The sequence below is a fragment of the Salmo salar genome, chromosome ssa09 (genome assembly GCF_905237065.1).
Source record: "Salmo salar chromosome ssa09, Ssal_v3.1, whole genome shotgun sequence".
NCBI lineage: Eukaryota > Metazoa > Chordata > Actinopteri > Salmoniformes > Salmonidae > Salmo > Salmo salar.
In genome coordinates this window covers 102,623,632-102,650,773 of record NC_059450.1, presented here as the reverse complement: position 1 = coordinate 102,650,773, position 27,142 = coordinate 102,623,632, and the positions used below count along the sequence as shown (strand labels likewise).

The window sequence follows — 27,142 nt, the reverse complement described above, 5'->3', positions numbered from 1 at the left end:
AGATTATTTGAAACCAAAAATATATTTTATTCTCATGTCATACTACCAAAAGATAAACCAATTCAACTGCCTTCTTACATGTCTCTGTTTGCTTTTAATTGTACATCTAGGCAGGCTATCATGGCAGGGCTTTAACGCTTATACCTGGTTCTGTTGTTGCTGGTTTTGGGCCTGCTGCTGCTGCTGGTTTTGGTGCTGCTGTTGGAGCTGTTGGTTCTGATGGTGTTGCTGCTGTAATTGTTGCAGCTTCATCTGCTGCTGGACCTGAAACTGCTGCTGCTGTATGGCTGTCTGTTGTTGCATTGCTGTCTGCTGCTGCTGCTGCATGGCCGTCTGTTGCTGTTGTTGCATGGCTGTCTGTTGCTGCTGTGCCTGGAACTGCTGGAACTGGATGGACTGCTGCTGGGCCTGCTGCTGGGCCTGCTGCTGGGCAATCTGCTGCATCTGCATCTGCCCCGGACCTCCTACTACAGGGAGGATGTGGACAAAACAGACATCCTCCAGCTGAAAACTTAGGGAAAGCGCTGGAGGAAAAGCCCTACACCTGAGCACACAGAAATAAGAGTCTGGAGCAGTGCATGTAAGCCGAGTTTGGCAGTTGGACACCCTGCTCATCTCACAGAGCGCTCCACGTCTTTTCCCGCGCTCCAGTCAAACTGTGCCCGCTCAGCTCCCACTCATCTCCGCTCACATGCTCTGAGCCTCACGGAGGACACAGAAATATGAGTTTGGAGGTCCCTGATACAAAATCAAAATGTCATGACTGGTAAGCTACTGATCCAATTGTTTCTGTGGGCTAACAGACAGAATTCAAATAAGTAAGGGATAATCAACGAGGCGCTATGCGTTCTATGGAAAATATTGAATGATGTGGAAGGTGTGTTCCTCATTTAAAAGTTGCATCATACTGCAGCACCGATTGCAGTGCATGACGTCATAGTATTTTACTGTCAGCCATTGTTGCCGTTAATGCCCTTAATGCTTGTTGAAGCCACCAGAGGGCATCTTTGAGGGTGTTTTCATGAAGCTTGTTGGCGCTTGCTTACTTTCCTAAATAATCTTACAGAGGTCCATGCAGGCCAGACGTTTTGATTGCTATTCCCTATCTGAAAGAGCATAACAAGTTAATGAATTTTGTTGACATGAAGCAACCATAGCCTCAGCTACTATAGCACAGAGAAATACATGCTATTCTGTTCTTTTGAAATAAATTGTCTTAGTATTGTTTTTTCTTTAATTACCTTAAACAAAATATTAATGGATTTCTTTGTGGTTGTGTATATTAAATGTATTTATAGACTGGCAGCTATTGGTAGGCTACTTGTTGAGTCCTGGCTATTCTACTGTTAATATGCATAGCGCACAGCAGACCTTCATGGAGCTTTGATGAAATGCTCAGTAAGTTGTCTTTTATGATATTTATCTTAATGTAGGCCTACTGCTTGAGTGTAAAATACACATATTTCAGTAAATTCAGGGACAGGTGGATTTAAGGTTTTTAATGAAATGAAGTTATTGAAATGACATGGAGCTGTAAGCCTAAGAGTCCTGTTTACTGTAGCTGTTTTAGCGTAACTTACTTATTGGCATAATGGCCTACTTCAATATGCAGTATATCAATCAATCATTCCTGCATGTCATCACACAGAATACAAGTCAACCATGTATTTAAATAACTAAGGGACCCTTGAATATTTAAACAATGAATAAACCGCAACATGTGGCTAAAGCGATTGAATTCACGATTGCATTTGACTGTTTTTAATATTGGCTATACTACAGACTTTAAAACATTTTTAACTATATGGGATTGATTATAATTTGGTTGTAAAGTATTATTGTATTTGTTGTGCTGTTTATACTGTTAGAAATGTAGCTTAATTAAATTGATTAATATTATGGTGTTTCTATTCTAAGAAAAACGAAAATGCATTTTACATTAGCCTATGTAGGCCTCAGGGTTTCCGTTAGGAAAATATGGCGCTGTACAACATGACCGGTCGAGAGTAGGTCTAGGCTACTAAGTGACTGCAAGAGAAGAGCAAAATAATCCTAACATTTCCACAGCCTAATTGTAGGCTAACTAATATTCAAACGAAGATATGATTGATTTATCAAGACCAGTCCCCATACATGTCTAAAAGCAGCGCGAAACGGTGCAGAAATAGTTGACCACACGTGGGTAGGCTATTGCTTCAAATCCTATTATAACAGTTGCATGACTTTGGGTGTATCAGTATGCAACAATTTGTTGCCTTCAATTGCATTAGCCTACTTTATTCCACTATTTCTGTCATTCAGTGATTTATTCCCATAGTAATTCGTTATGGATCCATCCAGATGTGGTTAGAAAACAGTGCATGTGGTGGGCTATGCAAAGAGATGGGTCAAGTGACATGCCTCGCAAACATCCATTAATACATTTAAAGTCCCTAAACTCAGCAAGAGTATTGTCCTGCTGATAGCCCATCAAGGGTGGATGCCTTCTTATGTATTCCAATTTATTGGAAAGGCTGCTAAACCATTTACACCTGGCCCACAGCGTTATTGCGTACTTACAGTACAGTGCACTTTCACGCCATTCTCCACCTGACTCTACCAATGCCACCAGAATATTCTTTCAATTGTTGTTATCTATTCAGTAACATTCCACAAGTAAATGTAATAAATATAACACCTACATTAAATAGCTCTGGTTTTCACCATCAACTTGTTAATTTAGCAGACATCACTTGCGTATATTCAGCAAACACATATTTTAAGAATATAAGACCATTTTCGTTTCTCTTAGAATAAAAACCATACAGTGTAACAACAGTTTTAGTAAGTAATAAGCTACGGTCAAGTTACAGCTTTTTCTGACAAAGTAGAAACAAAAAAAACAATTTTTTTTAGTGTGCGCGTGGGACAGAAGAGCAATTCTTACAGTATTGTTCTGAATTCAAACACTTCATCATCCTCATCAATCAGCTCATTAAAATTCAATTGTAATACATTTTGTCACTCCCGTTCAACAACTCCAAATTGCTTTTGCATGTGCTCCAAAGGGATAACTTGAAATAACATGATATAGGTTAATTAAATAATCCAAAGGAAAAATGTGATAATGTATTAGCCTAGTGGCTATACAGTACACCTACTCATTCAAGTTGTATTTTTTATTTGTACTATTTTCTACATTGTAGAATAATAGTGAAGGCGTCAAAACTATGAAATAACACATATGTATTCATTTAGTAACCAAAAAAAGTGTTAAATCAAAATAGATTCTTCAAAGTAGCCACCCTTTACCCTGATGACAGCTTTGCACACTCTTGGCATTCTCTCAACCAGCCATCCACTCCGAAGCCATTCTTCTGGGATATAAGGGTGCAGTGAGATACCCTATGGGTTGGACGATACTTTTCTCGTCAATCATCTTGAAAAAAATGTATACTTACAAACTGAAAATCAACCAAAGTCAGCCTTTAAATGCTTTATCTAAATGTTGAAAGTGTGTGGGCAACGGAGAGAAACAAAATAGTGCAGTTTGAGGCCATGTGGCAGAGAGTGATACAGGCGCTGGAGATGGGGGTGTGAGCAGGTGGGTCTGGGCAAGTGTGATGTAGTTGTCGTTTGTATGTGCCGAGGCTATATGACTGCACCATCAACTTGTTTATTTAGCAGACATCACTTGCTGCTTATATTCAGTCAACAGATATTTTAAGAATATAATGGAATATAACTGAACATCTGTGTTTCACTTAGAATAAAAACCTTAGTTTAACCTCACTAGAGTAGGGGGCACTATTTCCACCTCCGGATGAAAAGCGTCCCCAAAGTAAACTGCCTGGTACTCAGGCCCAGAAGCTAGGATATGCATATAATTAGTAGATTTGGATAGAAAACACTCCAAAGTTTCTAAAACTGCGAGTATAACAGAACTGAAATGGCAGGCGAAAACCTGAGGAAAAGCCATCCAGGAAGTGCCAGTGTTTTGTAATGGCTGTTTTTCCAATGAAAGCCTATCCACCATTTAAAGGGATAGGACCCAGATTGGGTTCCCTATGGCTTCCACTAGTTGTGAACAGTCTTTAGACATTGTTTCAGGCTTTTATTCTGAAAAATGAGGGAGAATGACCATTTTCAATGAGTGGATAGTGTGATGTCCCCAGAGCTCTTTGCTCCGCGCGACCGAGAGCGCGCCTTTCTTGTTTTTCTTTTATATTGACGACGCTATTGTCCGGGTTGAAATATTATCGATTATTTAGGCTAAAAACAACCTGAGGATTGATTATAAACATCGTTTGACATGTTTCTATGAACTTTACGGATACTATTTGGGATTTGTGTCTGCCTCTTGTGACTGCATTTGAGCCATTGGATTACTGAACAAAACGCGCCAACAAAATTTACATTTTTGGATATAAAGAGGGACTTTATCGATTAACAACAAGTTAAGCTTTATTTTGATGTATTACACTTGTGATTTCATGAAAGTTCAATATTTATAGTAATTAGTAGTAACAATTATCATTTTCTATTTGGTTTATATCGCCAAATCATTGACAGCATTCATTCAGGTAGACACCCATTAACGCCTTGGGACCAAAAAGCATAATCAGCGCTCTATCTCCCCCTTGCGGTGGTCTGGAGCAATGAAGCAGTGGCGCAGGGTAACGTACTAAACCACAAATTACCTTTAAGTCCCGCGGCCTAATGTCGAAAGTTTTAATTGAGGAACCACTAACCTTCCACGGGGTTGAATTATTTTCCAGAGAACGCAAAGAGCCTCGAGTTGATTATCCCTTTTATACCATGGCTATAATTTAAAGTGGAACTCGCAGCATTTTAGCAACATGAAATCTTGTTAAAATCTGTTCATATACACCCCCGGGAAGAATATGACATTTTCCGACAAGCGAGAATTTAGATATATTCATTTTCATAAATCCATAGAATGTTTGGGAACAAAGTATAGCATTTGAAAATTATATAGCAATATAGAGTGGTAAAGCGGTCGTGCGTTTGGGCAATTAATAGACAGACACCGCAGTAAATAAAACCTAAAAAACATCTGTCTTGTCCAAGACCGGAGTCTAAGCAAACTGGTGCGCTATAGCCAATCAGAGCTACAGTGGGCCTATATGCAAATAACCCATTTGCCATACGGGCCCAATATCTTTCACTTTGAAATGGACTGTGTTTACAGGCAGTAGCAACAGCTACACAACATACACCTGAATAGATTTCACAGTCCTATTGATCAAACCACCATGAAAAGTTAGGCTCTCTCCCTCAGTTGCCTATGCACATCAACAAGATCAACAACTAATGCTAGCCAGAGCAAGACTAGCTAAAATCTAGAGGGAACAACAGATAAACCCTCTCAAACGTTTTCAGCTAGTTGGCCGTCAAAATTTCACAGATAAACGATGGGGAATAGTGGCGTGGAATAATCGCCTGCTCGTCCTTCTGCAGCTTGACTGCCAATGCATGTTTGTCCCAACCCACATTTTGACGAACTTGCCAGCCCACCCATTTGATCGATGCCAAATACATTTGATTGACAACTAAGAGATATGCCTACTGTTGTGACGACCCTCCCACTCTGTCTGCCGAATTCTCTCTTTGCTTGTGTTTTCCTTAATAGGATGTCGGTGGGCGGAGCCGGGAGGGTCGTCAGCGAAATGGGACACACCTGGGCTCGGGTGTGTCCCAGGATAAATGCACCTTTTCCCCATTCATTGAGGAGACTCCATGCAGACACAGATTTTGGTTGTTTGCATTGGCACCGGGCAACACCCATCATCACATTTATGCACGAAACCACTCACTTACACTACTGACCACACACACACACACACACACACACACACACACACACACACACACACCATTGTTAATTATATTCAGTTTACTTTAGTTGAATACATACATTTTGTTATTCCTATCTCCACGTTGTCTCCTTGTTTGTTATGTGTGTCGAGCTGGTTCGTGACAAGTGGGGGCTTGTCCGGGATTTCATAAGGTTGGTTCCTAGACATTTTGGCGTATAGCACTTTGTTGCATTATGAAGGACTAATACTAGTGTAATTTGGCTTACTAGTATGTGTGTTGTGTTTGGGAGAAAATGTGGAGTTAATGTTAAACTCTGTAGGTGCTTTGTTTGCATCTTTTGTTACAGCTTGTTTGAGTTGTAATGTTTGGTGCCCAGTACTGGTTGCCTTTGTTTGTTTGGTTGGTAAACTTGCCACTGCGGTGGATAGTTTGTGTGCTGCATTGGAGAAAGTACATTGGTTAGTTTCCAGGCCCCTGCCCAGGCTGGAGACTCTTGCTCTACTCGCTGTTGGGACATTGGTCCGAGGGGGTGAGTACAATTGGCTGTGTAACTCAGTGGGAGATTAGGGTAGGGTCGTGACAGTAGCTACCTGGAGCTATAGTTATTTTTTTTTGCTCTGTTAGGCTTAGCGACATATTTCACTTTGGAATACGTTGGGCATGGTTATTTTGTTTGTTATTTTTGTGTGGTGTCTGTGGACTGAGCAGTTGTCTCAGGGGCACATCTGTGGCTTGGAGGAATCTGCCAGTGTGCTGGGTGGTTTATTTCCTTGCCAGCGGGCTACAGTGCGTAATTACCCACTGCAAATCCGCACGAAGACTAGGGTTGAGTTACTGTAGGTTTTGGGGAAGCTCCATACATATCTCCTCTCTCTTCTGTGGTGCCCAGTGTGATTGTAATTTCTGATTGTGGTCTGGTGTGCTCAGCAGAGGGGAAGAGTGAGATATCTTTGATTTTCTTTCTATTTTCTTGTGACTATGGCGTCCCTACGTGAGACGAGTTCATTCGCTTTCCATCAGAGGAACTGTTAGAATTATGTACTAAAGAACAGCTGTTGAAGGTTGCTGAACACTACAAGGTTGAAATTAGTGATAAATGTCAAATTCTATTAGGTTAATATTGAAGGCCAATCTGATGGAGTGGTATTCTTGAAGTTACCACTGGGGCAGCCTCTGAGGACTCGCTGTCTCCCCGTATTGTTAAAATGACCGCTCCATCGGTTAGTCCTAGTAGTCTTTTTGAACAGCAGAAAGAACTGCTTCTGTTACAGTTAGAGCATGATCATGAAAAAGGAATTGGTGTTTAAACTGGATTTGGAGTGTGCTCAAATTAAGCTGCAACAAGAGCGGTTAGAGTTGGTTAGGGAAGGAAAGTTCAAGGGAGTTTGCTCTGGGAAGGTGACCCACATGTACCTAGGGGTCGTTCCTCTTTTGGTCGTGCCCGGACACATTTGACATTGTTGGGAATTTACGGTTGTTGCCTCAATTTAATGAAAAGAACCCTGAGACATTCTTTTCGTTGTTTGAGCGTGTTGCTGACGCTAGGAGTTGGCCTGATTCTGACCGCACTTTAATGTTGCAGTGTGTGCTGACTGAGCTCTTAGTGTTGCTGACAGTGTCAGTTATAAGGTTAAAACAGCTGTGTTACAGATTTACGAATTGGTTCCTGAGGCTTACCGCCAACGATTTAGAACTTTAAAAGGGATGATAAACAGACTCGTGTTGAGTTTACATGAGAATATCTTCACTGTTTAATCGCTGGTGTTGCACCTCTGCAGTTATGACTTTCCAAGGGCTGTGTGATCTGATTATGTTAACGCAATTAAAGGACACTTTCCCTGATTTGTATAGCCATGTACATTAACGAACGAAAAGTTAAGACTGTCGCTGAAGCTGCGGTTTTGGTAGACGAGTATGTTTTGACTCACAAGTGTCTTTGCAGAGCCACGCATTCGGAGCGAGTGGGAACGTTCGGAGCGATTTGGGCCTCGCTCATCGAGATACTTTGGTTCACGGGCAGAGTTACATTCAACTAGGGTTGAGCCTGACTCCTTTGGTCAAGAGTGTCACTACTGTCAAGGTTCAGGTCATTGGAAAAACGAATGTCTGGTTCTCAGGGCTAGGGGTAAATTCAGTACATGTGCTTACGTTAAATCTAAGCCTATGGCGTTAGCTGCGCCTGTTCCACATCAGTTCACTCCTGACACCTTGTCTCATGCCCAGGGGCATGTGAAAGTCCATATTGACCCAGACTATTTACCTTTCATTACGGAGGGGATTGTGTCTGTTAGGAAGTAAGAACCTAGTGCCAGTGAAGATCCTGAGACACAGGTGCCTCTGAATTGTTTGTTGGAATCTGTGTTACCCTTCTCTGCTGAGACTGATTCGGGGAATAGTGTTCTAATTAGGGGAATAGGTTTGAACACTGTTAGTTCCATTGCATTAAAAACTAGAGGTCGACCGATTAATCGGAATGGCCGATTAATTAGGGCCGATTTCAAGTTTTCATAACAATCGGTATTTTTGGACACCGATTTGCCATTTTTTTATCTTTTTTTTTACACCTTTATTTAACACATTCTTAGTTTCAATGATGGCCTAGGAACGGCGGGTTAACTGCCTTGTTCAGGGGCAGAACGACAGATTTTTACCTTGTCAGCTCGGGTATTCAATCTTGCAACCTTACGGTTAACTAGTCCAACGCTCTAACCACCTGCTTTACATTGCACTCCACGAGGAGCCTGCCTGTTACGTGAATGCCAAGGTAAGTTGCTAGCTAGCATTAAACTTATCTTAAAATCAATCATAATCACTAGTTAACTACACATGGTTGACATTACTAGTTTATCTAGCCTGTGCTGCGTTGCATATAATCGATGCGGTGCGCATTTGCGAAAATGACTGTCGTTGCTCCAACGTGTACCTAACCATAAACATCAATGTCTTTCTTAAAATATATACTTGTGTATTGATTTTTAAACCTGCAAATTTAGTTAATATTGCCTGCTAACATGAACTTCTTTTAACTAGGGAAAATGTGTCACCTCTTGCAACAGAGTCAGGGTATATGCAGCAGTTTGGGCCACCTGGCTTGTTGCGAACTGTGTGAAGACTTTCTTCCTAACAAAGACAGCCAACTTCACCAAATGGGGGATGATTTAACAAAAGCGCATTTGTGAAAAAAAGCACAATCGTTGCACGACTGTACCTAACCATAAACATCAATGCCTTTCTTAAAATCAATAGACAGAAGTATATATTTTTAAACCTGCATATTTAGCTAAAAGAAATCCAGGATAGCAGGCAATATTAACCAGGTGAAATTGTCACTTCTCTTGCGTTCATTGCACGCAGAGTCATGGTATATGCAACAGTTTAGGCCGCCTGGCTCGTTGAGAACTAATTTGCCAGAATTTTACGTAATTATGACATAACATTGAAGGTTGTGCAATGTAACAGGAATATTTAGACTTAGGGATGCCACCCGTTAGATAAAATACGGAACGGTTCCGTATTTCACTGAAAGAATAAACGTTTTGTTTGAGATGATAGTTTGAGATGATAGGTCATTAATATGGTCGAATCCGGAAACTAAGGCTCGTATTTGTGTGTTTATTATATTATAATTAAGTCTATGATTTGATATTTGATAGAGCAGTCTGACTGAGCGGTGGTAGGCACCAGCAGGCTCGTAAGCATTCATTCAAACAGCACTTTCGTGCGTTTTGCCAGCAGCTCTTCGCAATGCTTCAAGCATTGCGCTGTTAATGACTTCAAGCCTATCAACTCCCGAGATTAGGCTGGCGTAACCGATGTGAAATGGCTAGCTAGTTAGCAGGGTGCACGCTAATAGCGTTTCAAATGTCACTCGCTCTGAGACTTGGAGTAGTTGTTCCCCTTGCTCTTCATGGGTAACGCTACTTCGAGGGTGGCTGTTGTCGATGTGTTCCTGGTTCGAGCCCAGGTAGGAGCGAGGAGAGGGACAGAAGCTATACTGTTACACTGGCAATACTAAAGTGCCTATAAGAACATCCAATAGTCAAAGGTATATGAAATGCAAATCGTATAGAGAAATAGTCCTATAATAACAACTACAACCTAAAACTTCTTACCTGGGAATATTGAAGACTCATTAAAAGGAACCACCAGCTTTCATATGTTCTGATCAAGGCACTTAAACCTTAGCTTTCTTACATGGCACATATTGCACTTTTACTTCTCCAACATTTAGTTTTTGCATTATTTAAACCAAATTGAACATGTTTCATTATTTGAGGCTAAATTTATTTTATTGATATATTAAGTTAAAATAAGTGTTCATTCAGTATTGTTGTAATTGTCATTATTACAAATAAATAAAATCAGCTGATTAATCGGTATCGGCTTTTTTTGGTCCTCCAATAATCGGTATCGGCGTTAAAATCATAATTGGTCGACCTCTAATAAAAACTGATGTTGGATTGTGGACTGGTGAGGTTGTTGTGGGGGTGCGTCCTTCGTTGCCTATTGAGGGTACCGACTTTATCCTTGGGAATAACTTGGCTGGTGAACATGTATGGCCTGTCATGTTTCCATCTCTAGTGATTTCCACTAAGTCGTCATTTGTAGGGATTCCTGATGAGTGCGCAGAGTTTCCCAGAGGTGTTCTCTGCGTGTGCAGTGACGCGTTCTATGAGCCGTGGCGACCTGGTCACTGCGCCGGCTAACGAGAATACCACAAAGAAGTCTGTCACTGCTTTCCCTGTTATCCCGTTATCTGTATCCCGCTCCGATCTAATCAATGCGCAACGGATTGACCCCACATTAGAAGGGTTGCGTGTGGAACAGTTGGGAGATGTCGCCCATGGCTATTTTCTCCAAGAGGACGTTCTCATGAGAAAGTGGGTGTCTCATGGTAGTTGTTTTCTGGGGGAGGCGATTAGTCAGATTGTTGTACCAGTTAAGCTTCGTGAGTTGGTGTTGACTTCCCACAACAACGTTGCTGGACATATGGGTGTGAGGAAAACCTACAATCACATATTAAGACATTTCTTTGGCCTAGGTTAGAGGGATGTTTCTGAGTTCATCAACTTGTCACACCTGTCAATTAACTGGTAAACCTAATCAAGCTATTAAGCCGGTACCACTGTTTCCTATTCCTGTACTCAGTCAACCTTTTGAGTATCTGACTGTGTTGGTCCTCTGCCTCATTCTAAAAAGGGTAGTAGTTACCTGTTCACTAATGTCAGACCACTAGGTTTCCTGCTGCCTATCCTCTCTGGTCTATCACGACTAAGTCTGTGTTAAAAGCCTTGACTCAGTTTCTCACTGTTTGGAATCCCTAAAGTTATTCAGAGTGATCAAGGATCTAATTTCACCTCCAATCTGTTTGGTCAGGTTCTCCAACAGCTCCATATTAAACACAATTTGTCTAGCGCCTATCACGTGCAGAGTCAAGGAGCACTGGAACGTTTCCATCAAACACTTAAGTCTTTGTTGAGCGCTTATTGTACTGAGATGGCTTGGGAGAAGGGGTTGCCTTGGTTACTGTTAGTCGCTAGGGAGGTTTCACAGGAGAGCACGGGTTTCAGTCCAAATGACCTTGTTTGGACATAAGGTGCGTGGACTGCTATCTGTTCTCCAGGATGATTGGAAGTCCCCTCAGTCCCTGTTATCGTATGTGTGTGATTTCCGGCGACGACTGTACGCCGCTGGTGAAATGGCTAAAGAGAAGCTATCATCTTCATAGGAGAGGATGAAGGGCATATTTGATCGGCGAACTGAGCCTCGTCACTTTAGTCCAGGTTCTTGCTCTGCTGCCAATCGTTGGTTCTCCTTTTCAAGCCAAGTTCCATGGTCCATATACGGTGGTGCGCCAGTACACTGAGCAAAACTATCTAGTTGCCACCAACTGTGCTATGTACATTTTTAAAACCCTATTATGCACGTTCCTCTGTGACTGAATTGGGATTCTACAGAGGACGGTAAACCTGTTATTTTGGCCGATACCGTTATTGCCCTGGGTTCTTGTCATGCTAGGTTGATAGGCGGAAAGAGGTGGTTGGTCTGATTCAGAGATTTCCAGGTTTGTTCTGATACACCTACCCATACAAACTTAATAGAACATGATATTGACATTGGAGATGCTGACCCCATTTGTCAGCGGTTCTATAGAGTTTCTTCAGAGAAACTGCGTTGTCTGGATGCTGAGGTCAGGTACATGCTGGAGAGTAAGATGTCAGAGCCTAATTTCCCCAGTTGGGCTTCTCCCTGTATCTTGGTCAGTAAACCGAATGGGACAAACAGATTTTGTACGGCCTACCGGAAGGTAAACCGTGTCACTGAGCCAGATTCATTTCCTCTTCCTCGGATGGAGGACTGTGTTGATCAAGTCGTCGCAGCTAACTTTGTGAGCAAATTTGACCTGTTATAGGGCTATTGGCAGGTGCCACTGATGAGTAGGGCATGTGAAATCTCTGCCTTGATTACACCCTCTGGTCTGTACTCGTATTCAATTATGTGTTTCGGCCTGCGTAATGTACCTGCCACTTTTCAGTGACTTATGAACAGGGTTGTCTCTGGTCTGGCCGGGTGCGCTGTTTATCTGGACTATGTAGTGATATATGCAGATACTTGGGAGGAACATCTGTCCCGTATTCAAGCCTTGTTCGACCGCCTAGCTGCGGGTTGCTTCACAATCTGGCTAAATGTGAGTTTTCTCAGGCGACCGTTACATACCTTGGAAAGGTGGTTGGGCAGGGTGAAGTGAGTCCTGTTTGGGCTAAAGTGGTAGCTATTGATGCTTTTCCACCACCAACTACTAAAAAGGAACTGATGCGTTTCTTGGGAATGATTGGTTATTACCGTAGTTTTTGAAGGAACTTCTCTACTGTGGTTGCTCCCTTAAATGTTATTTTGTGTCTGGTATTGTCCTGTTATGTCGCTCCTGTCTGTTCCCTTCTGGTCTCGTTTTCTTTCCTCTTAAAGGTTGCTTCCTGTCCAAAGGTTGCTGAGGTCTGGGGAGGACAAGGTTGGCTGGGGCAAAGGGACGCAAAGGCTGGATTAATTTGTTGTGTGACTGGTATGGTGTTCCGGGGTCTTTGTTGGTCCCAGGATATATGGGTGGGGGGGGTGTGTGATGACCCTCCCACTCGGTCTGCCGAATTCTCTTTGCTTGTGTTTTCCTTAATGGGATGTCGGTGGGCGGAGCTGGGAGGGTCGACAGCGAAATGGGACTCACCTGTGTCACAGGATAAATGCACCTCTTCCCCATTCATTGAGGAGACTCTCTCCATGCAGACACAGATTTTGGTTGTGGCATTTTTGTGGCTTTTTGGTTGTTTGCGTTGGCACCTTTGAACACCCCTCATCACATTAATGCACGCAACCACTCACTTACACTACTGACTACACACACACCATTGTTAATTATATTTATTTTACTTCAGGCAATAACAAAATGTATGTATTTAACTATCTCCACGTTGTCTCCTTGTTTGTTATGTGCTTTGAGCCGGTTCGTGACACTGTGGATAAGTCGTTCTAAGTTCAGCTTAACTAGATAGCTAGCAAAGCGATTCACATTTCTTGCTAGCTAACCAAATGCCACCTGCATCTCTAGCTGTAGCTACCCAAAAAGAGAGGGAAAAGTCACTCACCCACTCCTCCAATGACATCCTCCTAGCAACTAGCTAATGTTACGCTTTGTGATTTTTAGCTAGCTACATAAATATTTTTATTTTATTTCACCTTTATTTAACCAGGAAGGCTAGTTAATAACAAGTTCTCATTTACAACTGCGACCTGGCCAAGACAAAGCATAGCAATTCGACACATACAACACAGTTACACATGGAATAAACAAAACAGTCAATTATACAGTAGAAAAAAATTCTATATACAGTGAGCGCAAATGAGGTAAGATAAGGCAATAAAAAGGCCATGGTGGTGAAGTAATTACAATATAGCAATTAAACACGAATGGTAGATGTGCAGAAGATGAACATGCAAGTAGAGATACTGGGGTGCAAAGGAGCAAGATAAATAAATACAGTATGAGGTAGGTAGATGGGCTGTTTACAGATGGGCTATGTGCAGTGATCTGTGAGCTGCTCTGACAGCTGGTGCTTAACCTGTTATGGATAGGGGACAGAATTTTCACAGCCGGATAAAAAACGTACCCGATTTAATCTGATTATTACTCCTGCCCAGAAACTAGAATATGCATATAATTATTAGCTTTGGATAGAAAACACTCAAGTTTCTAAAACTGTTTGAATGGTGTCTGTGAGTATAACAAAACTCATTTGGCAGGCCAAAACCTGAGAAGTTTCTGTACAGGAAGTACCCTGTCTGACCATTTCTTGGCCTTCTTTGCCATCTCTATCCATTACAAAGGATCTCTGCTGTTACGTGACACGTCCTCACGGCTCACATGGTCTCTCAGAAGGCGGCAAAAAGCTGAATCGTGGCTTTGCAGGCTCTGGCTGAAACAAAGTAGCGCGTTTGGGTAGTGGCTGGTTACAGTACTGTGAGACTCAGGCTCGTGCCCGCGTCGACCGAAAGCTTTGTTTTCTTTCCTCTGTTTACCTGAAAGGAGATTCCCGGTCGGAATATTATCGCTTTTTTACGAGAAAAATGGCATGGAAATGGATTTTAAACAGCGGTTGACATGCTTCGAAGTACGGTAATGGAATATTTAGAAATCTTTTGTCACGAATTGCGCCATGCTCGTAACCCTTATTTACACTTCGGATAGTGTCTAGAACGCACGAACAAAACGCCGCTATTTGGATATAACGATGGATTATTTTGGACCAAACCAACATTTGTTATTGAAGTAGCAGTCCTGGGAGTGCATTCTGACGAAGAACACCAAAGGTAATCAAACTTTTGTAATAGTAAATCGGAGTTTGGTCAGGGCTAAACTTGGTCGGTGTCTAAATAGCCCAGCCATCACGGCTAGCTATCTACTGAGAATATTGCAAAATGTGCTTTCACCGAAAAGCTATTTTAAAATCGGACATATCGAGTGCATAGAGGAGTTCTGTATCTATAATTCTTAAAATAATTATGTTTTTTGTTAACTTTTATCGTGAGTAATTTAGTAAATTCACTGGATGTTTGCGGGGGGTATGCTAGTTCTGAACGTCACATGCTAATGTAAAAAAGCTGTTTTTTTATATAAATATGAACTTGATTGAACAAAACATGCATGCATTGTATAACAATGTCCTAGGGTTGTCATCTGATGAAGATCATCAAAGGTTAGTGCTGCATTTAGCTGTGGTTTTGTTTTTTGTGACATTATATGCTAGCTTGAAAAATGGGTGTCTGATTATTTCTGGCTGGGTACTCTGCTGACATAATCTAATGTTTTGCTTTCGCTTTAAAGCCTTTTTGAAATCGGACAGGGTGGTTAGATTAACGAGAGTCTTGTCTTTAAAACGCTGTAAAATAGTTATATGTTTGAAAAATGGAAGTTTTCGGATTTTAGAGGAATTTGTATTTCGCGCCACGCCCATCATTGGATATTGGAGCAGGTGTTCCGCTAGCGGAACGTCTAGATGTAAGAGGTTAAAGCTAGTGAGCGAGATTTGAGTCTCCAGCTTCAGTGATTTTTGCAGTTCGTTCCAGTCATTGGCAGCAGAGAACTGGAAGGAAAGGTGACCAAAGGAGGAATTTGCTTTGGGGGTGACCAGTGAGGTATACCTGCTGGAGCGTGTGTTACGAGTGGGTGCTGCTATGGTGACCAGTGAGCTGAGATAAGGCAGGGCTTTACCTAGCAGAGACCTGTAGATAACCTGTAGCCAGTGGGTTTGGCGACGAGTATGACGCGAAGGCCAACCAACGAGTGAACAGGTCGCAGTGGTGGGTAGTATATGGGGCTTCGGTGACAAAACGGATGGCACTGTAAATAGACTGCATCCTATTTTTTTCAGTACAGTGTTGGAGGCTATTTTATAGAGGACATCGCCGAAGTCGAGGATCGGTAAGATGGTCAGTTTTACGAGGGTATGTTTGGCAGCATGAGTGAAGGATGCTTTGAGGCGATAGAGCTATTCTAAGTCAGAGCCGTCCAGAGTAGTGATGCTGGGCGGGCGGGCGCGGGCAGTGATCGATTGAATAGCATGCATTTAGTTTTACTTGCATTTAAGAGCTGTTGGAGGCCACGGAAGGAGAGTTGTATGGCATTGAAGCTCATCTGGAGGTTAGATAAGTGTCCAAAGAGGGGCGAGAATTATACAGAATGGTGTCGTCTGCGTAGAGGTGGATCAGAGAATCGCAAGAGCGACATCATTGATGTATACAGAGAAGAGTCTGCCTGAGAATTGAACCCTGTGGCACCCCATAGAAACTGCCAGAGGTCCGGACAACAGGCCCTCCGATTTGACACACTGAACTCAATCAGAGAAGTAGTTGGTAAACCAGGCGAGGCAATCATTTGAGAAACCAAGGCTGTCGAGTCTGCCAATAAGAATGTGATTGACAGAGTCGAAAGCTTTGACCAGGTCGAGGAATACGGCTACACAGTAATATCACTTATCGATTGCGGTTATGATGTCGTTTAGGACCTTGAGCGTGGCTGGGGTGCACCCATGACCAGCTCTGAAACCGGATTGCATAGCGGAGACGGTACGGTGGGATTCGAAATGATCAGTAATCTGTTTGTTAACTTGGCTTTCGAAGACCTTAGAAAGGCAGGGTAGGATAGATATAGGTCTGTAGCAGTTTAGGTCTAGAGTGTCACCCCATTTGAAGAGGGGGATGACCGCAGCAGCTTTCCAATCTTTGGAACAGGCTAGTAATTGGGGTTGCAGCAATTTCTGCAGAATTTTAGAAAGAGGGTCCAGATTGTCTAGTCCGGCTGATTTGTAGGGGTCCAGATTTTGCAGCTCTTTCAGAACAGCTATCTGGATTTGGGTGAAGGAGAAATGGTGGGGGCTGTGGAGGGTGCCGGGCAGTTGACCCGGGTGGGGATAGCCAGGTGGAAAGCATGGCCAGCCGTAGAAAAATGCTTATTGAAATTCTCAATTATAGTGGATTTATCGGTGGTGACAGTTTCCTATCCTCAGAGCAGTGGGCAGCTGGGAGGAGGTGCTCTTATTCTCCACGGACTTCAGTGTCTCAGAACTTTTTTGAGTTTGTGCTACAGGATGCAAATTTCTGTTTGAAAAAGCTAGCCTTAGCTTTCCTAACTTCCCTGAAAAGTTACATATCACGGGGGCTATTCGATGCTAATGCAGAACGCCACAGGATGTTTTTGTGCCGGTCAAGGGCAGACAGGTCTGGAGTGAACCAAGGACTATCTATTCCTTGGCCACCAGGTTTGCACACAGCTCAGGAGGGATTTTGTCCCACTCCGCTTTGCAGATCTTCTCCAAGTCATTAAGGTTTCGGTGCTGACGTTTGGCAACTCGAACCTTCAGCTCCCTCCACAGATTTTCTATGGGATTAAGGTCCGGAGACTGGCTAGGCCACTCCAGGACCTTAATGCTTCTTCATGAGCCACTCCTTTGTTGCCTTGGCCGTGTGTTTTGGGTCATTGTCATGCTGGAATACCCATCCACGACCCATTTTCAATGCCCTGGTTGAGGGAAGGAGGTTCTCACCCAAGATTTGACGGTACATGGCCCCGTCCATCGTCCCTTTGATGCGGTGAAGTTGTCCTGTCCCTTTAGCAGAAAAACACCCCCAAAGCATAATGTTTCCACCTCCATGTTTGACGGTGGGGATGGTTTTCTTGGGGTCATAGGCAGCATTCCTCCTCCTCCAAACACGTTGAGTTGATGCCAAAGAGCTCCATTTTGGTCTCATCTGACCACAACACATTCACCAGTTGTCCTCTGAGTCATTCAGATGTTCATTGGCAAACTTCAGACGGGCATGTATATGTGCTTTCTTGAGCAGGGGGACCTTGCGGGCACTGCAGGATTTCAGTCCTTCACGGTGTAGTGTGTTACCAATTGTTTTCTTGGTGACTATGGTCCCAGCTGCCTTGAGATCATTGACAAGATCCTCCGGTGTAGTTCTGGGCTGATTACTCACCGTTCTCATGATCATTGCAACTCCACGAGGTGAGATCTTGCATGGAGCCCCAGGCCGAGGGAGATTGACAGTTCTTTTGTGTTTCTTCTATTTGCAAATAATCGCACCAAATGTTGTCACCTTCTCACCAAGCTGCTTGGCGATGGTCTTGTAGCCCATTCCAGCCTTGTGTAGGTCTACAATCTTGTCCCTGACATCCTTGGAGAGCTCTTTGGTCTTCGCCATGGTGGAGAGTTTGGAATCTGATTGATTGCTTCTGTGAACAGGTGTCTTATACAGGTAACAAGCTGAGATTAGGAGTACTCCCTTTAAGAGTGTGCTCCTAATCTTAGCTCGTTACCTGTATAAAAGACACCTGGGAGCCAGAAATCTTTCTGATTGAGAGGGGGTCAAATACTTATTTCCCTCATTAAAATGCAAATCAATTTATAACATTTGACGTGTTTTTCTGGATTTTTTTGGTTATTCTGTCTCTCACTGTTCAAATAAACCTACCATTAAAATTATAGACTGCTCATTTCTTTGTCTGTGGGAAAATGTACAAAATCAGCGGGGGATCAAATACTTTTTTCCCTCACTGTACATCACCAGAGGAGAAGTAGGATAAGGGTACGGCTAAAGGCTATACGAACTGGCCGTCTAGCACGTTCGGAATAGAGTTAAAGGAGCAGGTTTCTGGGCACGATAGCATAGATTCAAGGCATAGTGTACAGGTAAGGTAGAATGTGAGTACATTGGAGGTAAACCTAGGCATTGAGTAATGATATAGTCTCTAGAGACGTTTAAACCAGGTGATGTCATCGCATATGTAGGAGGTGGAACAACATTGTTAAGGCATATTGAGCAGGGCTAGAGGCTCTACAGTGAAATAAGACAGTAATCGCTAACCAGGACAGTAATGGACGAGGCATATTGATATTAGAGGCATGCGTAGCCAAGTGAACATATGGGTCCAGTGAGTGGTTGGGCTGGCTGGGGACACGGCGATTCAGTCAGTTAGCAGCCCGGGGCAAGCAAGTTAGCAGAAGGGCCTTTGGGGAACGTCGCGATGGAGGTAAGTCTGTTTTTGCCTCTTCGTGCGGTGACCGACAGACCAGTCGTGGATTAGTAGGGTTCCAAGTAGCTCTAGGTAGCTAGCAGGCCGCGGTTAGCAGAATGGGCCTTCAGCGGACGTCGCGCCTGAGGGGCCTGTTGGAATCATCGGGCAGGTTGTCGGTATTCCAGTCGTAGAGGATCGGCGGGGTTCCGTGCCCCATACCGGCAGTAGAAGGGGTCCGGATATTGTAGCCCAGGAGTGGGCTTCGGTGGTAGCACAGGAGCCCTACCCGTGCTAGCTTCAGGCTAATTGGTGCTTGCTCCGGGATAAACGCGAGCCAGGAGTAGTCACCCGGGATTGCGGTTAGCTAGTTGCGAAGATCCAGATAAATGTTCAGAGTTCGCGGTAAGAATCCGGGGATATGGAGAGAAAAAAAAATAGGTCTGTTATGCTCTGGTTTGAGTCACGTTGTACGAACTGGTGAGAGATTTCCGAGCTAAAGGTTAGCTGATTACCGCTAGCAGTGGTTTGCTAGTAGGTAGTTAGCTGGCTAGCTTCAGTTGAGGGATTCCAGATCCAAAGTAAATAGAAATACTTCAGGAAAAAAACAGATCCATGCCACATTGGGTGAGGCGGGTTGCAGGAGAGTATTTAGAAGTTGAGGTTTAGGAAAAATATTTTTTAAATCTATGTGAAAAAAAATATATACACACGGGACAGGACAAAGACGTCTGACTGCTACGCGATCTTGGATAGATATATGCTAGCCCAGGGGTATCACGGGCCATATTGAAAAAAACAATGAATTTGCGGGCTAGACAGAGGCTATGTATTTTTTATGTGGAACTTCGGCCAAAATATGGCCCTTTATAATGTCCACTTATGTACATAGGATGCCGTATATAGCATTTTGACTAATTTAAACAAAAGATAAATAATATTTGTGCTGCTATGCCTGCAGGTGTGCATAATGTTGCGACCCTAATCAAAAAGTATTTAATTACTCCAAAAAACAACCTATCTATAGGTTGTAACATTTAAACTTAACATGTATTTCAAAAATGTTTGTACTGCATGAATCCCCGGTGCGGTTGAAGGCAGCATTGCTGTATGGTGCACTTAATGTATTGTAGTTGAGTAGCCAGCCTAGGCTACTGCTTAATATGTTGCTGTAATAGGCCTACATATTTCTCCTTTGCATGGTGTTTAGTTTTTGGTCATTCATTGTCCAGCTGTAAAAACCCGAAACCAGACTGCAACATTTTAGCAGCCTAGATAGGACTGTCTGTCTGTCTACAGTTTCCCTGCGCTGTAAGCTCTAAATGGGACACACGAAAGCAGCGCAGTTGATGTTGAATTCAACAACGCAAGCGCATCAGCCTGTAGTTTCATAAAGTAGATGACTCAACTGTTGCCTCCTTTATCCTCGCTTGTGTGCCGTAGTCGGCCCACAGGCTTTGTGTTTGTTACACATGTGCGCTAACCTATTATCCACGTTATGACTGACTTGTGATCATTGCTCTTGCTAATTTGATTGTAGTTACATTCGTCTGTTTTTGTTCAAAATATTGAGTCATTGAAACAAACGGTGCGCCCCGATTGGGTGGAGGCAGCAAACAATGTACCAGGCCATCTGATTTACAACCTGATAGCAATATGTTTTGGACTACCAAGTATTGGTGAATCATATTGAACTGCATCCATCTATTCTGCCAACAATGCCTTACTGTATGTCATGGAATTTTTTGTCAAATGTAACCTATTTTTAAAACCTCACAAACTGGGAATTTTATTTTTGACTGGTATGATTGTTTCATATCTGCAAAGTATATAGTTAAAATGCTGTCAGTATCACTTTAACACATTTGCTGAAAGAAATGTGTTCATTTGCAGGTAGAAATGTGTTCAACATCCACTGAAGTAGCTAGCAAGTTTACTAGATAGCTATAGTAGTTGCCTTGCCAACCAAACCTAACTTGCCAGCTAGTTTAGCAAACCAAACCATCAGTCCTTGCCTGCTATTATAAAAATCTAATAATACCAATGTTTTAAATTCAACTTTTGCTTTCAAAAGCAGCCCAAACAGAACATGTGAGAATGAGCTATAGCCATTGAATTCTACCATGCGTTAGTGAAATAATGCAGGCTCTAGAATGCCCTTCAAGCCAATCAAAAACGAGTATTCAACAACGCCATGGTATAAACATGCAATAATGTGAGAAAATTAAATAGCTTCAGAGTTACACTCACTCGATTGAGGATTTCCAGCCACTCCTGCCATGGCATGCTGACCCATTTGCATCTGCCCCATGCCACCCATGGCGCACCAGGTGGCCGAGGCCCCATACCGATGCCCCCTGGAACCCCTGGAACACCTGGGAGATTTGTCAGGGCATTCATGGGATCTGGAAGAGGGGAGGCAATGTGTACATTTACACATGTGCAGTGGCATGTGTAGCTATGTAGATATTCTTCTGAATGTATTTTAGTAACGGAGAACATGTTTTGCAAAATAACACACCAGGACCACCTCCTTGCGCCTTTTTATCTGCAAATCAAAGCACAGTCCATTACGTAACTCGACTTGATAGAATAGCTGTCTCGAGAAATATGAATGAGCTAGACATACATAGTAGATAGAAAAATTATGTGGGGTACGTACGAATGTCTCTGAAATGAATGATCAACCTTGCTACCAGGGACAAGTATTCTTCCTGTTCAGAAGTAGACAATAACACACTTAGATGAGAGATGGCCATTATTTACCAATTATTCCAGTTACTCATATACAATGTTACAGAGTTGTCTGATCCATGAGGTTACTAGGTGTGTGTAAATCAAACCGTTCGTTCACTCACTCTAGATTTGGCTTTGACATAGACATGGTTCTCCATATCATTGCTGGACTTCGTGTGGGCAGTCCCAGCCTTTCTCATTGCCTCTTCACTGAAAAAAGAAGAAGCGATTCAGAGAGTTTGCCTGCTGTATTTTGCTAGCACACATGCCAATGATATTAGCTAAATTCCTGGCAGATAAAGTGCATTTTATTCCAAGTGAGGCCAAGCAGGAATGTCACTGGGGTCTGTTGTAGCTAGCATCCTGCTAACTAACGTTAGCTGGCTACATAGCAGGGGCGGATCCAGGAGCATGGATTTTGTGGGGACAGTAGAGTGGAAAATGGCTAGAGACAAGTGGGAACAACAGGAACATCTGTTATGAGTGTGGGGATTTACTGCCGGTTTTTAGCTGTGAGGAATGGAAGAGGAAGGTGTGCAAGAGAATGAGGTTGAATTTGATGATGGCGATAGAAAAGGAGATTTGGGGGGGGGGTGAAGACTGGTGTCAAGTACAGAGTGAGCAGTATGCCAAGTCGAGTGCTGGAGGTGAAATGGAAGTGAGTGATGGCGAGTTAAGTGAAGTCGGTGTGGTGTAGTGGTCGGAGCCCAAGGTCTGCATCGATGGACATGAAAACGAATGATCTGGTCCAGTAGGAGTGAGATTTTGCCTTTTGGTGGATCCATTTGTGGTTTCAGGTTGGGTGGGAAATGAGTTGAGTCAGTGAAGGTAACACATTTGTGTGCGTTTCTTCCAACCAGAGAGCAGGCACTACGCGTCACGCAACTATATTGTTACAGGTGTCAAGCTTATGGGAACGTGGCAGCAGTGTGTAGGAGGTTAGTTCCTAGGTGCGAGAAATGTGCAGAAAATCATCATACAAAGGAATGTGTAGTATTGGGGAAAGAACCGGTATGTGCTAATTGTAGGAGTGGACATGGTGCTGGAGATCAGAAGTGTCCGGTGAGAGGCGGGGTTGAGGTTACCAGGGTTAGAGTAGTGCAGAGGGTGTCATATGCTGAGGCAGTGAAAAATGTAGAGGAAGATGGATCCAGGGTGAGGGATAGTGAGACAATCCCTGCTAATTAATAGTATCTGTGCCAGCACAGAGGGATAGGTCAATGAGTGACATGCTTCAGTAAGCTTGGATTCTTAGCGTTTGTAGCTATGGTTACCAACTGTACAGCAGAGAAGTATGTGTGAATACGAGATATGACTTCAGGAGAGTTACAAGGTGTGTTGATGTCCTGTCCTCGCAGGCCATTGTCCTGGGGTAAGGCGTGATAGGGTTAAATCGTGTAATAGGGTGGTGGGTTTTAATATGTAGGTTTATCCCCCCCCCATTTTGTGTATCAAATTATAATGGATTTATATCCCAATCTAGTTTGTGGCGGTAATGCAACATAAATTGGATGCCAACCGCCGTTAAACCTCTCTGAAGAAGTTACATAGTAAGCAAAGCCAGCGAAGGCTATAGAAACTAGCTAGTTTAACTAACCATTAGCTGAAAGCCCAAATAGCTAAACGTCTCAACTTCTCAGGAAAAAAAACTCTAATTAACTAGGTATTTATGGCAAATACGGACACATGTAGCTAACTACATCAACCCCGATTAAGCTTGGTTAACGGCCTCATAACAAGCATGTTTCATAGCTAGCTGGCTAGTAACCAGAGCAGCCGCTAATGGGCTGATCCATAAAGCCAACTAGCGGCTGCCCCGGCTAGCTGGCTAGCTGCTAACTCGTTAGCGCTGACTGAAGTTGTGGTGAGTTAGCTAGCCACTGTAGTGATAATAGCGGAGTAACTAAAATATCACAGCGTTTACAAACAGTATTAATAAAACATAATTGTCTCACATTTGTGCAACAACTTTCTGTCGGAATGCAGGGCTTCTCCAGTCGCTATCTGGTCCTGGGACCTCCATTGCACACTTCTTCTTCGTGTAAATTTCCGGCAGACTAGACGCTGTGTTGCGTATTGCTGCCTTTCGCCGGTCGGAGTGCGGATTGCACATTTTGGTCACAGGGGAATGGGGAAATCTTAAATTGCTCAACCATCTAACCCTGCACATATACACTATCCCAAAAACCCACCACCCCATCCCACTACTTGGCCCTAAATGGTCATGCCAGGCTGTCGACCTGGGAGGATGGAACCCCTTCTCTCAACTTCCTGTAGATCTTATGCACTAAAACCTCTCACACACAAAATATTTATCTGCTGCTGCAACCTTGAGAGGAAAAGGCGCAACGCTTTCTCACCATAAAAATACATCATTTTATTAGACAAGTTTAAAAGATTGACGCTTCAGCCTTCAATGGCCTTCAGAATAATAACAAAGGGAATGAACAAGTTCATATAGGGCATAGGAAAGACCATTAGGGGAAAAAACTATGCTGCTGCAACTACCACAGCTATCTCCTGTGATTCCCACTCCATCAGTACAGTGCAGTTGATCACCATGGCTATAAACACAAGAAATCCAACCTTACTAAAACTCTCTCTTCAGGCCTACTCACTGGGGGGGCTCACAGTCTAATCACTCACGCTTGGGCTATCCTCTACTCTCTTCGCTGCCTCAGCATAGGAAACTTACTGCCACACTCGAACTCTGGCAATCTCAACCTGTCTCTCTCTCTCTCTCTCTCACAGGGCACTTCGGATCCCCAGCTGCATGGGTGCACCCACAGTTGACACACAGTGCTTTCTCTATCCCAACTGTACATTCCCTCTGACTATGTCCTCCTGCACATCTCTCACATCTTGGGATCTCCCTTCTACATATTGCTGCAACATGTCTGAATCCTTGGCACCTAAAGCACCGTAGAGGTTTCATAACAGAGTAGCAACTACAACCTAACCTGAACTCATCAGATAGAAACTCTGTGTCAAAGATCTACAAAACAGACAATTTATTCTCAGTCTCGCCAATGCCACTGAGTCTATGGATCACCAAACGGTGGGCGTCACAAACACCAGGAATGTTATTTTTCCTTTGAGCCACCTCTACACTCAACGCTACCCCACTGAACACCCCTTTGAGCGGTGCCCTGTTCACATTTTCATAAATTCAAAGAATGACGTATAGTAAGGCATTTGTGAACATTCTATAGCAATATAGAGTGGTAAAGTAGCGTTTGGGAAATTAATTAAATAACATGATTCATCATGGCAACAGGAGAAAAAAGGTCTCAAACCTGCTTCACACCAGTTGAGTTAGAAATATTAATGAATGTGTATGCAGAATATGAGTATATATTTAAGAAAAACAGCAATACAGTAGTAGCAGCAAAAGAACGTGAGCTGGCGTGGCAAAAAAAATGCTTTTATCTTGAGTGTTCCACTTATTCAACATTTTATATAGTGTGTTATGCAGGTGCAACCCAACAGGCACAAAATGTACTTGGCAGCAACTGAAGATGAAATATAAAAATATACTCCAAACAGGTAAGGTATAATTTCATTACAAGCAATTGTGATGTTTAGCCTACCCTACTGTCGTGTCTTTGGCATCATTAAAACTGAAGACCTATCAAATAACTCTCTGTAATTATTATTATTATGCGATTAAACTGATTAATCATGTAACTGTAACTAACTAGGAAGTCAGGGCACCAAGGACAATATTCAGATTACAAAGTTATAATTTTCCTAATCTAACTTTCAGATATTTTAATATCTGATCAATTAGTCTTCAACTTAATGAATTATTATTTACCTTACGCTAGTCTCATTCCAAATGTCGAAATTGTTGGTTATTTGCACGAACCCAGTCTTCACTATGAGTCATCCATACATCAATTGTCTTAAATCCTTTATTTACTAACTAAGTAATTCACAGAAATGCATAACAAACAGTAGATATGGTTACAAGGAAATGATAGGGGAATGTGCCCTAGTGGGCTAAACCGGCATGGCGGCTTGTTAGACAAAAAGGGAAGTGGGGGTCAACTGAAGACAACACACAGTTGATAATTATAACAATTGAAATGCTAAACCTTTGCACATGAACGCTCACTCATTCGGGAATAATTGCAATCAGTGTATGTATTTGCGCTCAGTGTGTCCTGATATCTGTTGGAAAGTTTGTTTCTGTTGGAGAGTTTGTCTGTCTGTCTGGATAGTTCAGAGCAACATTCATTCATGTCATTATAGAATAGATGTTTCGGCGGTTGTCGGTCTTCGCGTCAATGATACCGAATTCCTAGCTGCAGACTAGTAATTAGTATCAAAGATTTGTTCTTATTCTGTCGGTATCGATAGTCTTAGTTTCAACAACCATTACAACCTTAGCTTATACTCAGGTTTTATGGTCTGGTCTGAAACCTTAGCCCTCTCGTGGAAATCGAGGTAGGCTGGTCTGGTGAGCAGAAAAGGGCCTGTCCCATGACGCCAGACCATAACTGTGCTCATGGGCGGTCCTCTGATTTAGTTAAACTCCAAAGGGAATTGGAGTTTCCTTCATTAAACAGTCTAAAATCACATTACATAATTTCACAAAGTTTCATCTTTATTCATTCATTTTATACAACCATTAGATGTAAGCCTCATAACGGAGACACTTGTTTAAACATGGTTATGGTAATGTGGCTGTATTGTCTCTCATGAGTTTCACAAAATTGTACCAAACGGACCAGTTCGTAGCTGGATTCTTCACCGATCTTTTATCCCTTCTCCAGAACATAAATATTGTTCGGTTCTCCAGTTCTGAGGTGGAAGAAATTCCTTTGTTCTCTCAAACTCAGTCTCTCTCTATACTCTGGCCATGAGGAGAGGATTCTCCTCTAGGAATTTCCGACCTCTCTGACCACAGCAGCCTGAGTGTAGGAGAGAGAGGGATGGTGCAGAGGTAGGGGGATGGTGCTCGCTGTGTCCAAAGAGGGCAACGTCATGACACTACCTAATTAAACAGCATTCAGTGGCTACATTCAACATGTGATATTTAAGTAGTTAGTGAAATTTTCAATGCAAAAGAAAGTAGCATTTTCAGCCATCCCAACACTGCCAATATTTAATATTGTCTATTTTAAAGTAACACCTAAATGCCTTTGTACATACAAGTCTCCAAATTTGTGCTTACTGGACATGTTCAAATTTGACCTCCATTATAGCCAATATAAAAAAGGCTGAGGGCTGAAAAACTGTTGGGGGTCCACCACCACCCACAGAGGCTGAAGGGACACAAAGGCCTACATAAGAGGTTAGTTATTCAAATAAATTATATGTACATTCATCCTTTTGCCAGTGTCACCTCAGTGACGCCCACCCATCCATCTTAGACACAACTTGGCACACTGATTTTCTTGAAGCAGTACAATTCTTTGTAATTGACTGCTGTTACTTTTTCAGATTCTTAATTGTCCTTCAGACATAATCTATTTTAAGGTGACTCAGCGTTATATATAAAAAAAAAATTGATGTGGC

General features: G+C 42.7%; 1 protein-coding gene across 1 annotated transcript in view; it reads right to left on the bottom strand.

Annotated features, from left to right (window-relative positions):
* Positions 1-23,771, bottom strand: part of LOC100195848 (mediator of RNA polymerase II transcription subunit 15) — a 33,557-nt gene extending 9,786 nt beyond the window's left edge. The window contains 7 exon segments of the mRNA XM_014134450.2: positions 145-467; positions 21,134-21,202; positions 21,205-21,288; positions 21,405-21,431; positions 21,546-21,597; positions 21,742-21,829; positions 23,575-23,771. Of these exon segments, the coding sequence (XP_013989925.2) occupies positions 145-467; positions 21,134-21,202; positions 21,205-21,288; positions 21,405-21,431; positions 21,546-21,597; positions 21,742-21,829; positions 23,575-23,732 (801 nt within the window). The 5' untranslated portion in view covers positions 23,733-23,771.
* Between the last annotated feature and the right edge of the window lie 3,371 nt (positions 23,772-27,142).